This window comes from Camelus dromedarius, chromosome 9, assembly GCF_036321535.1.
Source record: "Camelus dromedarius isolate mCamDro1 chromosome 9, mCamDro1.pat, whole genome shotgun sequence".
Lineage (NCBI taxonomy): Eukaryota > Metazoa > Chordata > Mammalia > Artiodactyla > Camelidae > Camelus > Camelus dromedarius.
The window spans coordinates 2,256,414-2,270,507 of record NC_087444.1 but is presented as its reverse complement, the minus strand read 5'-3'; the positions used below and the strand labels follow the sequence as shown (position 1 = coordinate 2,270,507).

At 35.6% G+C, this 14,094-nt stretch overlaps 1 protein-coding gene across 5 annotated transcripts in view; it reads left to right on the top strand.

The window, feature by feature from the left end:
- Positions 1-14,094, top strand: part of GLMN (glomulin, FKBP associated protein) — a 36,388-nt gene that overhangs the window by 15,702 nt on the left and 6,592 nt on the right. For 3 of the 5 annotated variants that reach the window (XR_010382161.1, XR_010382162.1, XM_031457595.2), the window contains exons 10-16: positions 1,452-1,482; positions 1,588-1,677; positions 2,591-2,632; positions 2,723-2,796; positions 5,030-5,114; positions 7,959-8,068; positions 8,788-8,851. Coding sequence is in view for 3 of the 5 variants with exons in the window: in XM_031457595.2 (XP_031313455.1) it covers positions 1,452-1,482; positions 1,588-1,677; positions 2,591-2,632; positions 2,723-2,796; positions 5,030-5,114; positions 7,959-8,068; positions 8,788-8,851 (496 nt within the window). In the remaining 2 variants the exon portion in view is untranslated. Of the gene's footprint in view, positions 1-1,451; positions 1,483-1,587; positions 1,678-2,590; positions 2,633-2,722; positions 2,797-5,029; positions 5,115-7,958; positions 8,069-8,284; positions 8,753-8,787; positions 8,898-14,094 lie in introns of those variants that run through there. The other 2 variants (XM_064488711.1, XM_064488712.1) reach the window with 2 other exon arrangements.

The window sequence follows — 14,094 nt, the reverse complement described above, 5'->3', positions numbered from 1 at the left end:
TTATTTTATAAAATAGTGAAGCACATATTCACAATAGAGACAAAAAAGGAACCAAAGAGGTTTTACAACAGAATCTTTTATTTTAAACCAAATATAATATTAAAATATTGCCTGGGGGGGCATAGCTCAAGTGGTAGAGTACATGCTTAGCATACACAGGGTTTTGGGTTCAATCCCCAGTACCTCTAAAAACAAATAAGTTAACCTAGTTATTACCCCCCAAATAAAAATAACTTAAAAAAATTGTCTTTTAAGGAGATTTCCAGTCATCTGCTTCTGAGGTTTCTTTGCTTATTTCAGAAGTTGTTGTTTGAGAAAACCTCTGTCCCACTGCAGCCTCTTCCATCTAAGAAGGGGTGGCCAATAAAAAAGACATTCATCCGTGGCTTTGCTTCATGGACAAAGTCTGTGAACTACATCAAAAGGAAGGAGGTGTCTTGACTCTACGTTTTATAACTTAGATTACTAACAGTGGTCCCATTCAATATCTTTTCTCATTTGAGGCACCAATAAGAAGAAAGACGCTCTTTTAAAAAACATTACAAAGTAATATGTTTGCATAGTTTCCCAGACAGATACTTTAGAATTTTACAAAGCTCTGTATGCTTTGTTTTCTTTTCCTGTAACCTTTTAATTATCTCTTGAGATCAGCCAGGGCCTTTCAGTACTTCCTCTAGGAACACTAGTGATAGTGTATTAATCCCATCTCTTCCGAGGTGAAGGAAGATTTGTAACATGGCAGATGTCCAAAGCCTCGGCCTACAAGGCAGGAATTTCCAAGGGTCTCCTGGCACAAGCAGTTACTAACTCTGTAAATTTACTGTCTTATGTATGTCTTAATGATTTTACATTTTTTACTTAGTTTCTTTTTTATTTATGAAAAGAGAATACTTGTTGATTTGAATCTTAAGCTCTGTAGTCTTAAGATTTCCAAACTGTTTAGTCATTGAGCCAAAAACTGTAACACTTTAATTCCTTATTTGGTTAGAATAAGAACCTGGAGCCTGAGATAAATATTTTTTTGCCACAGATTTTACCTAGTTAACAATGATCGCAAACCTTTAAAAAATACATGATCGCAAGGGGACGCATTAATTTTTTATATGTATAAAGAATTGAAAAAGTTTTACTGATTAATCAACTAAAATGCTTAGCACTGTATAAGGTACAGTTGATTTCTTAGCACTTGCGGTTGGAGATCTATTGATCTGATACCAGGAGTAAGCGCTGAGTGGGCTGATTTTGGTTAGATATGGATGTCAGTAGAAATCAAAAGACAGATCAAAAATGGATTCAGAATTCTGACTAAGTTCTTCAACAGAATTTCTCCTTAATGATACATATTTTTAAAGTACTTAAATTTCAATTTTTGCTTTATTTTTCCTAAAACGAAAATTAATTTTAAAACAGTTTAGAAAACCATGTTGATAAATTTTAATATTCTCTTTCAGAACAGAGGAGTCTGTTTTCTCCAAAGGATTGGTAAGATTTGTTTGCACCCATTGTAATTTAAATGCATAATCATGTTGACAAATACAGCTACTGACTTTACCATTTATGTGTCTCTGCATGTACCTTAACCTGTAGGATCTGTTGGAGAACGGTTTGTTGAGATTAGAGGACAACAGTCTGCTTCACCAGTACTTAGAAATCAAGAGTTTCCTTACTGTGCCTCAGGTGAGTGAAGTATGCATTCTAATCTTGAAGAGGTCCCTTTGCTCGTCTGAACTTCAGGTCTTTTCAGGCTCCTCTCCCACTTTCTTCTCCATGTCCTCTGAAACTAGGGCCGTGCTGTCCAGCAGAACTCTGTGATAGTAAAGCATTCTGTTATCTGTGCCATGCAGTTTGAGAACCACTAGCCACACTGAGCACGTGAAATACGGCTGGTGTGACTCAGGAACTGAACTCTTAATTTTATTTAATGTAAGTTAATTTAAACGTACGTAGCTGTACGTGGCTAGTGGTTGCCACAGTCGACAGCACAGCATCTAGTAGAAAATGTAACTGTATTCCTTAACACTTTGCTTCTGTAGGAACCTTAGAAAATGAAGCCCTTTTATTTTGAGCATAACTCAAGTCCTCAGGACTCCGTCAAGGCATGCATTAACTCATTACTAGAAGGACATTTTGTTTTTCCCTCCTGTGATTTCTTCTGCCTGTTTATTTTTATACTGTTAGCTGTCATAGCCAAGTAGGTCCTCAGATGTCTGTGTAGAAACTTGTTTTTCCACTTTTTAAATGAAAAAATATGGTTTTTGTTAGTATATTAAGCCTGATTATTTTAGATCAATGGGGTTACATTTCAGCATGTTCGATTTCATTTTTTTGCCACTCTGTAGACGTAACTGAAAATTACCCTTCACTTGTAGATTTACACTTCATACCACCCAGCTCAGGGTCACTTACAAAATGGGTTGTATTTAGCTTCCTGTAGACCTAGAAGTGGAATGGAAGGCTCAGGGAAAAGCTTCCTTCATTTTAAAATCTCCTACCCGCACTTCTCTGCATTTTTAGAGTATCCACCAATAATACAGTCCTTGTAGTAAATATAATCTATTAACATTTGAATTAATTTTTTTTAAATTTCCAGGGCTTAGTCAAAATAATGACACTCTGCCCCACTGAGACACTGGTATGTACATGTTTGGGACTGAATGATAATAAGTTTTAATAAACAATTTAATCTTTAGTTTATGTAACAATATTATTTGTTCCATTTTAGAGAAAAAAGGGTTTAGCTGTGCTTCAGTTGTATATTAACAAGTTGGAATCACAAGGCAAATATACATTATTTAGGTATGTATTGAGAATGGTTAATTGCAAAGTTGGTTAAAAACCAAATTAATGCCATTAATTATTCTAGGTTATTGTATTTTGGTGTATTTTACATGTAATTCCACTCTGGCTGGAAGCCATATTATAATAAATTCTCTTATCTGTGGTGGGTAGGGAAAAGCTAATCAAAAATTATGGATACATGTTTCAATATATATTACATAAATAATAATACGTATTTCAATTTGATTAACTGAAGTTCTCCAAAATTAAAACAGACTTAAGAGATTGAGCTGAGACTGCTGGGGCTCCTGCTAGAACTTTAGATACGTCAGTAACCTCTGTTATTCACAGTTGAAATTAATGGCGCTGGAATTACAACTCTGGGCAGAGTGTCCACTTGAACTTAACAGGGGAGCTCCTTCATAGTGCTGTTTGAGGGGGTAGATTCCAGCTGCTCTCCGAGTTCAGGGTTGGCACACTCTCTGCAGAGGGCTGTAAGCAGGCATGGGCGTGCAGGCCATGTGGCGTCTGCCGCGGCCGCTCAGCTTTGTCTTGGTGGAGGGGTGCGTGTGTTCCAGTAAAACAGCAGGCAGCAGCGGGATTTGGCCTGTGGACCTTATTGTGCTGTCAGCTATATATAAATCTCAGTTAAAACCAAACTGGGGCAGTGTTTACGTGCTGAGAAGTCTGTTTTGGGACTGGCCAGTACTAACTCCTGCTCCTGTCTTTTCTACTGCCAGAGTCAGGGCAGGTTTATGAAATCGCAGTTTGATGCTTAGGTCTCCTACCAGCTTCCTATTCTCATCTACCTATTTTGTTTCCCTACGAAAAAACTCTGCCTTTTTCTTAAGCTAATCGATTGTTTACTTTCTTTGTAATTAAGTTAGTCTAACCAGACTAGTCTACTTTCACTGGGAGTACTTTTAGTTTTTAGGATACTATACTAGTGCCCATTCTTCCCATGTGAAAGCATTGCAACTACGTGCATAAAAAGATTCAAATTTGGCTTTATAGAAATTTCTTATTGGAAAGATTCAATTAAAATAGAATTTGCCGCTAAAGAGGGAGTGGAGAAAAGGGAACCCTCCTACATTGTTGCTGGGAATGTAGCCATTATGGAAAATAAAATAGCCATAATGTAGCCATTATGGAAAACAAAAAAATAAAAATAGACTTACCATACGATCCAGCAGTCCCACTCCTGGGGATATATCCAGAGGGAACTCTAATTTGAACAGATACATGCACCCCAATGTTCATAGCACTATTTACAATAGCCAAGACATGGAAGCAGTCTAACAGATGACTGGATAAAGAAGCTGTGGTATATTTATATAATGGAATACCACTCAGCCATAAAAAAGAATAAAATAATGCCATCTGCAGCAATGTGGATGGATCTGGAGATAGTCATTCTAAGTGAAGTAAGTCAGAGAAAGAAAAATACCACATGATATCACTCATATGTGGAATCTTAAAAAAAAAAGGAAAGAAAAAAGAAGACACTAATGACCTTATCTACAAAACAGAAACAGACTCACAGGCATAGTAAACAAACCTATGATATGGTTACTGGTGGGAAAGTCTTGGGGAGGGATATATTGGGAGTTTGAGAAGTGCTAATGTTAACTGCTATATATATAAAATAGGTAAAAAACAAATTTCTTCTGTATAGCACAGGGAACTATATTCAATATCTTGTAGTCACCTATAGTGAAAAAGAGTATGAAAACGATGTATGTATATGTATGACTGAAACATTATGCTGTACACCAGAAATTGACATATTATTTTTTTTAACATTTTTTATTGATTTATAATCATTTTACAATGTTGTTTCAAATTCCAGTGTTCAGCACAATTTTTCAGTTATTCATGGACATATACACACTCATTGTCACATTTTTTTCTCTGTGAGTTATCATAACATTTTGTGTATATTTCCCTGTGCTATACAGTGTAGTCTATTCTACAATTTTGAAATCCCAGTCTATCCCTTCCCACCCTCCACCCCAGAAATTGACATATTATAACTGACTATATTTCAGTTAAAAGAACAATAGAATTTGCAGCTAGTGAGGGCAATAACCATAATAGGTGATCTTTGCAGTTAGTTGATCACCTTGCTAATTGTCCTCTCTGGTTTTTGTGTTCCTAGAAATAACACATGGCCCATCTGAATTTGTAAAACTTTCATCATTTTAATTACAGTGCAGTCCAGGATAATTTCAAATGTACTTTTGCTTTTAAGGTGCTTACTGAATACAAGTAATCACTCAGGTGTGGAGGCCTTTATTATTCAAAATATCAAAAATCAAATTGATGTGTCATTAAAGGTAAGAGCATAACCAAGGTGTCAATTATCAGTTTATTTTACTTTGTAGGATACATTTATTCTTATGTAGATTTTTGCCCCGTGGTCTTTTTCTATCTCTAATATTTGTGTACGGGCACACCTCGGAGATATTGCAGGTTTGGTTCCAGACCACCACAATAAAGCAAAAACTGCAATAAAGCAAGTCATAAATTTTTTGATTTCCCAGTGCATATCAAAATTAATTACACTGTACTGTAGTTTATTACATGCACAACAGCATTATGTCTAAAAAAACAATGTACATACCTTAATCTTAAAATACTTATTTCTAAAAAATGCTTAGTATCATTAGAGCCTCAGCAAGTTGCCATCTTTTTTCTGGCGCAGAGTCTTGACTCGATGTCAGTGGCTGCTTACTGATGAGGGTGGTGACTAAAGGTCTGGGTGACGGGCAGTTTCCTAGAGTCAGACAGCAGTGAAGTTGGCTACATCAGTCGCCTCTTCCTGTAGTGAACAATCTCTGCAGCACGCAATGCTGTATGACAGTATTTTACCCACAGCAGAACTTCTTTCATAATTGGAATCAGTCCTCTCAAACCCTGCCACTGCTTTATCAACTAAGTTTATATAACATTCTAAGGCTTTTGTTGTCATTTCAGCATCTTCACCAGGAGTAGGTTCCATCTCAGGAATCCCACTCTCTTTGCTCATCCGTAAGAACCAGTTCCTCATCCATTCAGGTTTGACCATGAGGTGGCAGCAGTTCAGTCACATCTTCAGGCTCCACTTATAATTCTAGTTCTCTTGCACTTTCCACCACATTTACAGTTACTTTCTCCACTGAAGTCTTGACCCTCTCTAAGTCATCCATGAGGGTTGGAATCAACTTCTTCCAAAGACCCGTGAATGTTGATATTCTGACCTTTTCCTCTGAATCATGAATGTTCTTTGATGGCATCTAGAATGGTGAATCCTTTCTGGAATGTTTCCAGTTTATTCTGCCCAGATCCACTAGAAGAATCACTGTCTACGGCAACTATAGCCTTGTAAAATGTATTTCTTAAAGAATAAGACTTTGTCAGAATTACTCCTTGCCCCGCGGGCTGCGGAACGGATGCTGTGTGAACAGGCGCGAAAACAACGTTAATCTCATCATCCAGCTCCATTAGTGCTCTTGGGGGATGAGGTGCGTTGCCAGTGAGCAGTTAGTGTTTTGAAAGGAGTCTTTTTTCGGAGCAGTGGATCTCAACAGTGGGGTTAAAATACCACGTCATGAGGAGATGTGCTGTCCTCAGGGCTTTGTTGTTACATTTGTAGCACAGGCAGAGTAGATCTAGCGTAATTCTGAAGAGCCCCAGGATTTTCAGAACACTAAGTGAGCACTGGCTTCATCGTCAAGCTGTGTTACTGCTCTTGAGAGCCAGCCTGTCCTGTCCTTTGAAACGTTGAAGGCAGTGACTTCTCTCCAGCTATGAAAGTCCTAGGTGGTATCTCCTTTCAACATGAGCCTGTTTCCATCTGCACTGAAAAGCTCTCTTTAGTGTAGCCACCCTCCTTACCTGTCTTAGCTAGGTCTTCTGGGTAACTCGCCGCAGCGTCAGCATTAGCACCTGCTGCTTTATCTTGGACATTTATGTTCTGGGGAGACTTCTTTCCTTAAACCTCATGAACCAACCTCTGCTGGCTTCAGACTTTTCTTCTGCAGCTTCCTCTCTTAGCCTTCATAGAACTGAAGAGAGTTAGGACCTCGCTCTGGATTAATTACGTTTGGGCTTAAGAGAATGTTGTGGCTGGTTTGATCCATCCAGACAAGCTTTTTCCACCCCAGCAGTAAGGCTGTTTCACTGTCTTACCCTTTGTGTGTTCACTGGGGTAGCACTTTCGCTTTTCTTCGGGAGTTTTCCTTTGTGTTCGCAACTTGGCTTAGCTGTTTGGCACAAGAGGCCTTTGCCAAAGGCCTTGGCTCAGCCTTTGACATGCCTTCCTCTCTAAGCTTAATGTTTTCTAGCTTTTGATTTAAAGCGAGAGACGTGCAACTCTTCCTTTCACTTGAACACTTAGAGGTCACTGTAGGGTTATTAATTGCCTAATTTCAGTATTGTGTCGCAAGGGATAGGGAGGCCTGAGGAGAGGCAGAGAGACCAGGGAATGGCCTGTCACTGGAGCAGCCAGAACACACACAACTTCAATTAAGTTTGTAGTCTTATATGGGCATGATTCGTGGCACCCCAAAACAGTTGCAGTAGTAACATCAAAGATCACAGATCACAATAACAAATATATAATAATGGAAGTTTGAAAGTTTTTTGAGATTTACCAAAATGTGATACAGAGACACAAAGTGAGCAAATGCTGCTAGAAAAGTGGTGCTGACAGACTTGCTAAACACAGGGTTGCCATGAACCCACAATATGTAAAAAATGCAGTATCTGTGTATCTGTAAAATGCAATAAAGTGAAGTGCAGTGAACTGAGATATGCCTGTATATTTATCCCCCATTTTTACTCTTTAATACCTGATTTTGAAATTTGTTAACTGGAGATTTAAATTGTATTAATTCTTTGAGCTGATAATGATTCCTTTTTGTTTTGCTGCACACTTCTGAAATATGAATGGAAACTGAAGTCTGTTGGGAATACTCAGTGACTCCACATACAGAGAGAAAAAGTGCACCGATGCACTCAGACTGGCAGAGTTTGTTCTAGGTGTCTGGAAATAGTGAATGAAGAAATGGAAATTAAAGTTTTAAGATGTGTATTTTAAATGTGTAATGGTTTATTTTAATAGTTACAGGGTATTAGAAAAACAGGAATTTATCAGCCTATTATTTAAAATGTTTCCCAATTTTCATTTTGCTTTTCAGAGAACACATGACAACAAATGGTTCACAGGACCACAGCTGATTTCCCTTCTAGATCTGGTGCTCCTTCTCCCAGAGGGTGCTGAAACAGATCTACTGCAAAACTCAGATAGGTGAGGTGACTGTTGCTAAGGTTCACACAGTAAATTCAGAATAAAATGTGAAATCCCTTATCAAAATAAAATGTATTTTCCTGTGATTTTATAATCTATGGTTAACTCATAAAATTACATAAGGATTTTCATATTTAAGTAATTAGGTATTAAGTAAAAACAAAAAAAGTCTTCTTTCCAGAAGTCTGACTAACAGTATGGTTTTGTACTTTAAAGGTACCCAGCATTCCAGTCTAGCCCATGGGGATTTGGAACAATAGCACTGGTGACTGAAAACTAAGAATTTCATGTATATAACTTATAAAAGGCTTATGTATTTGGGTTTTATTGTTTTGTTCTCCAGGACATACATCATTTTTTCTTCCATATAGAACATGTAATTTTACTTTCGGTATACTATAATGGATGTTGAGAAACAGTTGTGAGCATTTATAAAAGGAATCTTAAAATTCAGGAAGCAAGAGATATTAAAGATAACAGGTTGCCCTTGGAGAAAAAAGAATAGTAATTTTCACAGTTGTATTTGATGAACTTGAGAAGAGTGATAAGTTAACGTTAAATGGATAAGAAGTGTGGTGAAATGTTAAAGGGAAAAGTTTCTAATGGTAAACATAATTGTAAAAATATACCTAAGGTTTTAACTTACCTTTTATGTACTGAAATTGTTGATTATATAAAATTATACTGTAAGTAACAAATTATATATTTTTAATTAACAGGATAATGGCCTCATTAAATTTATTGAGGTATTTGGTTATCAAAGATAATGAAAATGACAATCAAGTAAGTGAAAATTTTGAAAAACAAACTATTGTCTAGAATGCATAAGGTATGTTTTATATTTTCTTATCAATACTTACTTAAGCCAGTAGTTAATATTTTACCCAGCTACAAAGTTGTGAGAAGTGCCAATGATTATTCTTAAACCTGCAGTTAATTCCCAGGAGCCCTTCCCACCCCACATCCACTTCCCTTTCTTTTCCCTGTTGTACCTCTGCTCTCTTGCTGTAAGCATTGTTCAACCTTGCTGCACTGCAGTAGGTCAGTCGCAGGTCCTGAGATAACCTTTTGGAACTCAACATGTATTTGGGCACCCTGTTCACTTACCTCCACCTATAGCTCATGATTTAAATCTGAGCTATATAAAATAAAATCATCTGATAATTTGATATCCCCTCATCAGACATGACAAATTAAAGCATATTCAGTACTAAACCTGACCCTGGTAATAGCACCTTTTGAATAATGCATAGGAAGTTGAGTTTAAAAAAAAAACACAACAGTGCATCACTGTAAGTATTCAATACACAGAAAACTGTTTGAGGGAGGTCTGTCATACAGTAAAATCATTTGCTTTTCATCTTCTTCCTGCCTACTCCATTCTCATACTTGCTTTCTGTATGTGTGTCACCTCTATTAACGCTGGCTACCTGAATCACAAGTGTTGTTAATTTCTTTTTTAGAAAGTAATAAAAAAAATGAAAGTAACTGATTTTTATTTAAGAATGCCAAAGAGTTGTTTTTTTTTAAAAATAAGTAAGTCATGATTTGGGATGAAAATTTTAAGAAAAGTAGCAGCTTCCTTCCTTCTTGACTGATCTGTTAGATTTGGTGACTTGACCTCCTGTTCATCCTTCTTGAGCCCCAAATAGTTATTTCCTATCATTGACTAGTGCAAACTCTGTACTAGGGTGGTGTTTTCCCCTAACATTTTATAAAATTTTTCAAACATACAGCCAAGTTGAAAGAATTTTACAATGATCACTGATTTACCCATCACCACCATTCTACCATTAACATTTTACTCCACCTTTATCATGTATCTATCTCTCTACTCTATCTATCAGTCTCTTATTTCTTAATGCATTTCAAGCTAAACTGCAGATACAAGCATCCTTTCCCACAAATAAAGAAGAGCTGTGTATCTGTTTGTAGTTTTTCTTTCAGTTAAAGTTTACATAAAATGAAATGCACAATTTTTAACTGTACATTCAGTGAGTTTTAACAAATGCATAGATCTGTTATCCAAATCCTTATCAAATATAGAATATTACTATCATCACAAGAAGTCCCCTGTTTTCCTTCCATTAACTCTGAACTCATCACTCCACACCCATCACTTCCCCTGCCAGTGGCAATCTCTGTTCTTGCCAGATGCTATCATTTATTTATTCTTCACAATGCTATAAGTACTCTTTAGTTTTTATTTTTCATAGATAATGTAGGCCCAGGAAGGATCTTTGACTTGCACAAATACATATACCTACTAAGTGGTAGAGGTAGCTATGACCCCAGGCTGTGACCAGAACCTTTGAATCACAAACTAAATCTTGACTCCTTTCCAGCGGAGTTTCTAAATTCAGCAGCAGTGGAAGCCCTGAGGCTTCAGGAAGGTGTCCTTAGGGTGTATGGTATGAGTGTTTACTTACATCAGGAAGAGACCATATCTAAAGATGATCTGACTTGCTTGACAGAAAGAAAAAGAATCTTCTTGATTAAGAGTGATAGATTTATTTGATGGGCCTCTGCCTACAGAGGAAGGACGGAGCAGATTAGCATTATGCCATGTCCACTGTGATATCCACAATGCCTCGCATTTATTTGACTTGAACATTATATGGTGAAGAAAAGGATATAACCAGCTTTGTAAGATTGCTTTCTTATTTAATGGTTTTTAAAAAATTTTTCTTAGAGATCAAATATTCCAGAGTATTGCTATGCAAGTTACTGTAAGAATTATCATACCAAGGAAATGAGCAAAAAATCAGTACAAGATGGCACCTTGACACTTTTGAGGAAGCTTGCTCATCATGGAAGCATTTCTCCCAAGTGCAATCACAGTAGGTCACATATATAAATGAAAGGCCGATCTGTCTGCTGTGGTTAATCAAAAAATGACAGCTTCTGAATTTTAAGAAACTTTAAGGGGAAACAAAATGATACTCTAGTGGTGAACTGTAGGTAGTTTTATTCAGGACTCCTACCAGTACCTAGTTTTGACCAGTTAAGTGTGCTGAGATGGTAACTAGTCAGATAAAAAACTTTTGAAAAGTAATCATAAAGGTGTATAGAAAAATTAAATAAGAACAGAATTATTAAAATACAAAACAAAGCGATTCATAATTGAATGATCATCTATTTCTTTTCCTGCTATTTTTGGTTACTGTCAACTGACTTACTCTTTTCACAAATCATTTCCCTTCTTACCTGACCATCTCATGCCTCTTTATCTGCATAAGTTACAGGCTCCTTCTCCCACACTTCAGTTTTATGTAACTTCTTGACCCTCCATCTGTCCTGGTAAAGCCAACTTAGTTTTTAGACCTAGTATTCTGTATCATTTGGCAGGTATCTAAGTGAGTATTAATTATTGAATTACATTCACTTATTCTAATACACAGCCTATAATTTTATCCCTCATCCTCTGTCCAGTCTACTCATGTCCTTTCATGTCCACCTGCTTACATGTTCTTTTTCCAAAATAGTTTGTGATTTTAATATGTAAAATGAAACAGGGACAAGGGAAACAATGTGAGATTGTAAAGGCCATGAGTTCGTACCAGGAATTTTAAAAAACTGAATTATGTAATGTATCCTTGTGTTTTTTTGTTTAGGAAAAACCAATAAATATCTGGCATATATACACATACATATAGTTCTATATAATCCACCTTTTTGGTTCTGATTTAAATTGTTTCATTCTCCAAGATTAAAATAATATCCTTTGTGTGTTATCTGCAGAGCCAGATGACGTCAGGCTATGCATGCTCCTTAATATTACAAACGGCAGAAGTTCTACAATATGACTTCGTAAATAACTCATTTACAAATTAGGAGAAAGGGGAAAACTGGGTCTTACTCATTTCCTTTTTATTTCCTCATTATCATGGTTGACTGTATCCTTTGCAAGGCTCCTGTCTATTCTGGCAGTCAGTGTCACTGTGGTGTAAGACTGCCTAATCTTTCTGTGAGGTAGGCTGCAAGTGTTGAAATGCACAGTTAGGCTCTAGAACTGAAAAGACTTCAGAACTACTCCAGCAGTGAGTTACTCGGGTATAAAATTAAAAGTAAGCATTTGTGAACATTTCAAATATTTATCCTTTTAACTATTTTAAAAAATCTTGTTACTTTTTTTAGATACTGAAGATAAATGGTAAGATGACTTTCTTTGTAGGGTTTTTTTAAAGATCGAGTAACCTTAATGTAAGACAGAAAATATTCTTGTTTCCACAGCTTCTTCACTCTTACATGCTTCTAATAATGTTACTGTTTTCACCATATGAAAAATTTATGGAATTATGCTGAACAGAATGTGCAACAAGTTTTCTTTAGCCTAATTTTGGCACATTTTTATTACCTTGTAAGTTTTAGATTATGGGCTGTGTATTAAATTATTGGCATTAAGAACTACGTTCTTAATAAAGATCTCCTAGATTTGCATTGTCCAACACAGTAGACAGTAGCAACACATAACTACTTAAATTTTAAATTAATTTTTAAAGTTTTTAATTAAAAATTCAGTTCTTCCTTGGCATTCTAGATCACTGTTTCTTAACATATGATCCTACTCAAAATCACTAGGTATTTTATATATTTAAAATATATTTATTTATGTATATTTATATATATGTAAATGCAAATTTCTGGGTTCAGCCCCAAATCTACTCAAAGCCTCTGAGTAAAGTACAGAAATCTGTTTTTAAGTAGCATAGTGAAGTTTGAGAACCTTTATTAAAATATTATGAATTATAAATAAAATCTATTTTATGTGATGTTTGTTTATAATAAAAGATCATATCAACTATTTAGAACAGAAGGATAATGAAATGCTATATAGTAAGACTGGTGAGATGTAGCTAAAGTGACGCCTAGAGAAAACTTTCCAAATTTAAATGCTTTCATCAGAGAAGAATATAAAATTATTAATGAATTTCTGGCAAGATCGACTTGAAAAATGCATGAAGATACAATATGTTATTAATTAAAAAGGAAGTATAAGTATAAATACAGCACAGATTGAAAAACAAGAAGAAAATTATACGAAAACGTTAACAGTAATTTGGAAACTTCAATGAAATGGAATTTGTTAAAAGATAACCTAACACAACTGCTACAGTCTTCTAAGAGAAATCACAAGGACGGATAATTTTACCATACTTTTAAGACACATATATTCAAGTCTTATATAAAGTGTTCCAAAGACTGGATAAAGAATATTTGTAGCCAATGCTATAACTATTCAGTGAGATATCACCTTAATACCAAAACAGACTAGAATAGTATCCTGAAGTAAAGTTAAGGCTAATCTCATTTATGAATATAGGTACTAATATTACCAAGCCAGATCTAGCAAAAAAATTTTAAGTCATAGGACTAAGTTGAGTTTATTCCGTTAATGCAAGATAATGAATTCATAGATTAAAGTAGAGGAAATATTTGTTCATCTCAATAATTACGGAAAAAAAGCATTTGATACATTAAGTATATAATTATGATCAAGACTCTTAGTCAACCAGAAAATATTTTTATTATAATTGCAACTAAAATATGAGATACTTAGGAAAACATGTAGCAGTATGTGTGTGGGAATGGTTTGTGTGTGGGGGTGGAATTTGATGCCTAGCTCACATAATACACAAAACAAAATTCCAAACAGATTAAAGACTTAAAGTTGAAAGGGAACTAGGAAATTTTTAGAACACATTATATGAGAATACCCCTGTGACCTAAGGGTGGAAAAAGGTTTTGTAAGTAAAAAAACACTAACCACCAACGAATAAATTGATAAACCTAGTAACATGAAAACAAAAACCTATTCAAGGAAAAGAAAATGTGTACAAACTGAAAAAGCCACAAAGGGAGAAAAAAAATCTTCCTTCCTCCATCCAATAGTTAGTATAAAAAACAACTACAAAAGCAAGAAGAAAAAGGCCACAAATCAGAAAAAATAGGTAAAGGACAGATACTGTCCAGGCAGGTCACAGAAGATGAAATCCAAATGGCCAGTAACCCCAAGACAAGATTCC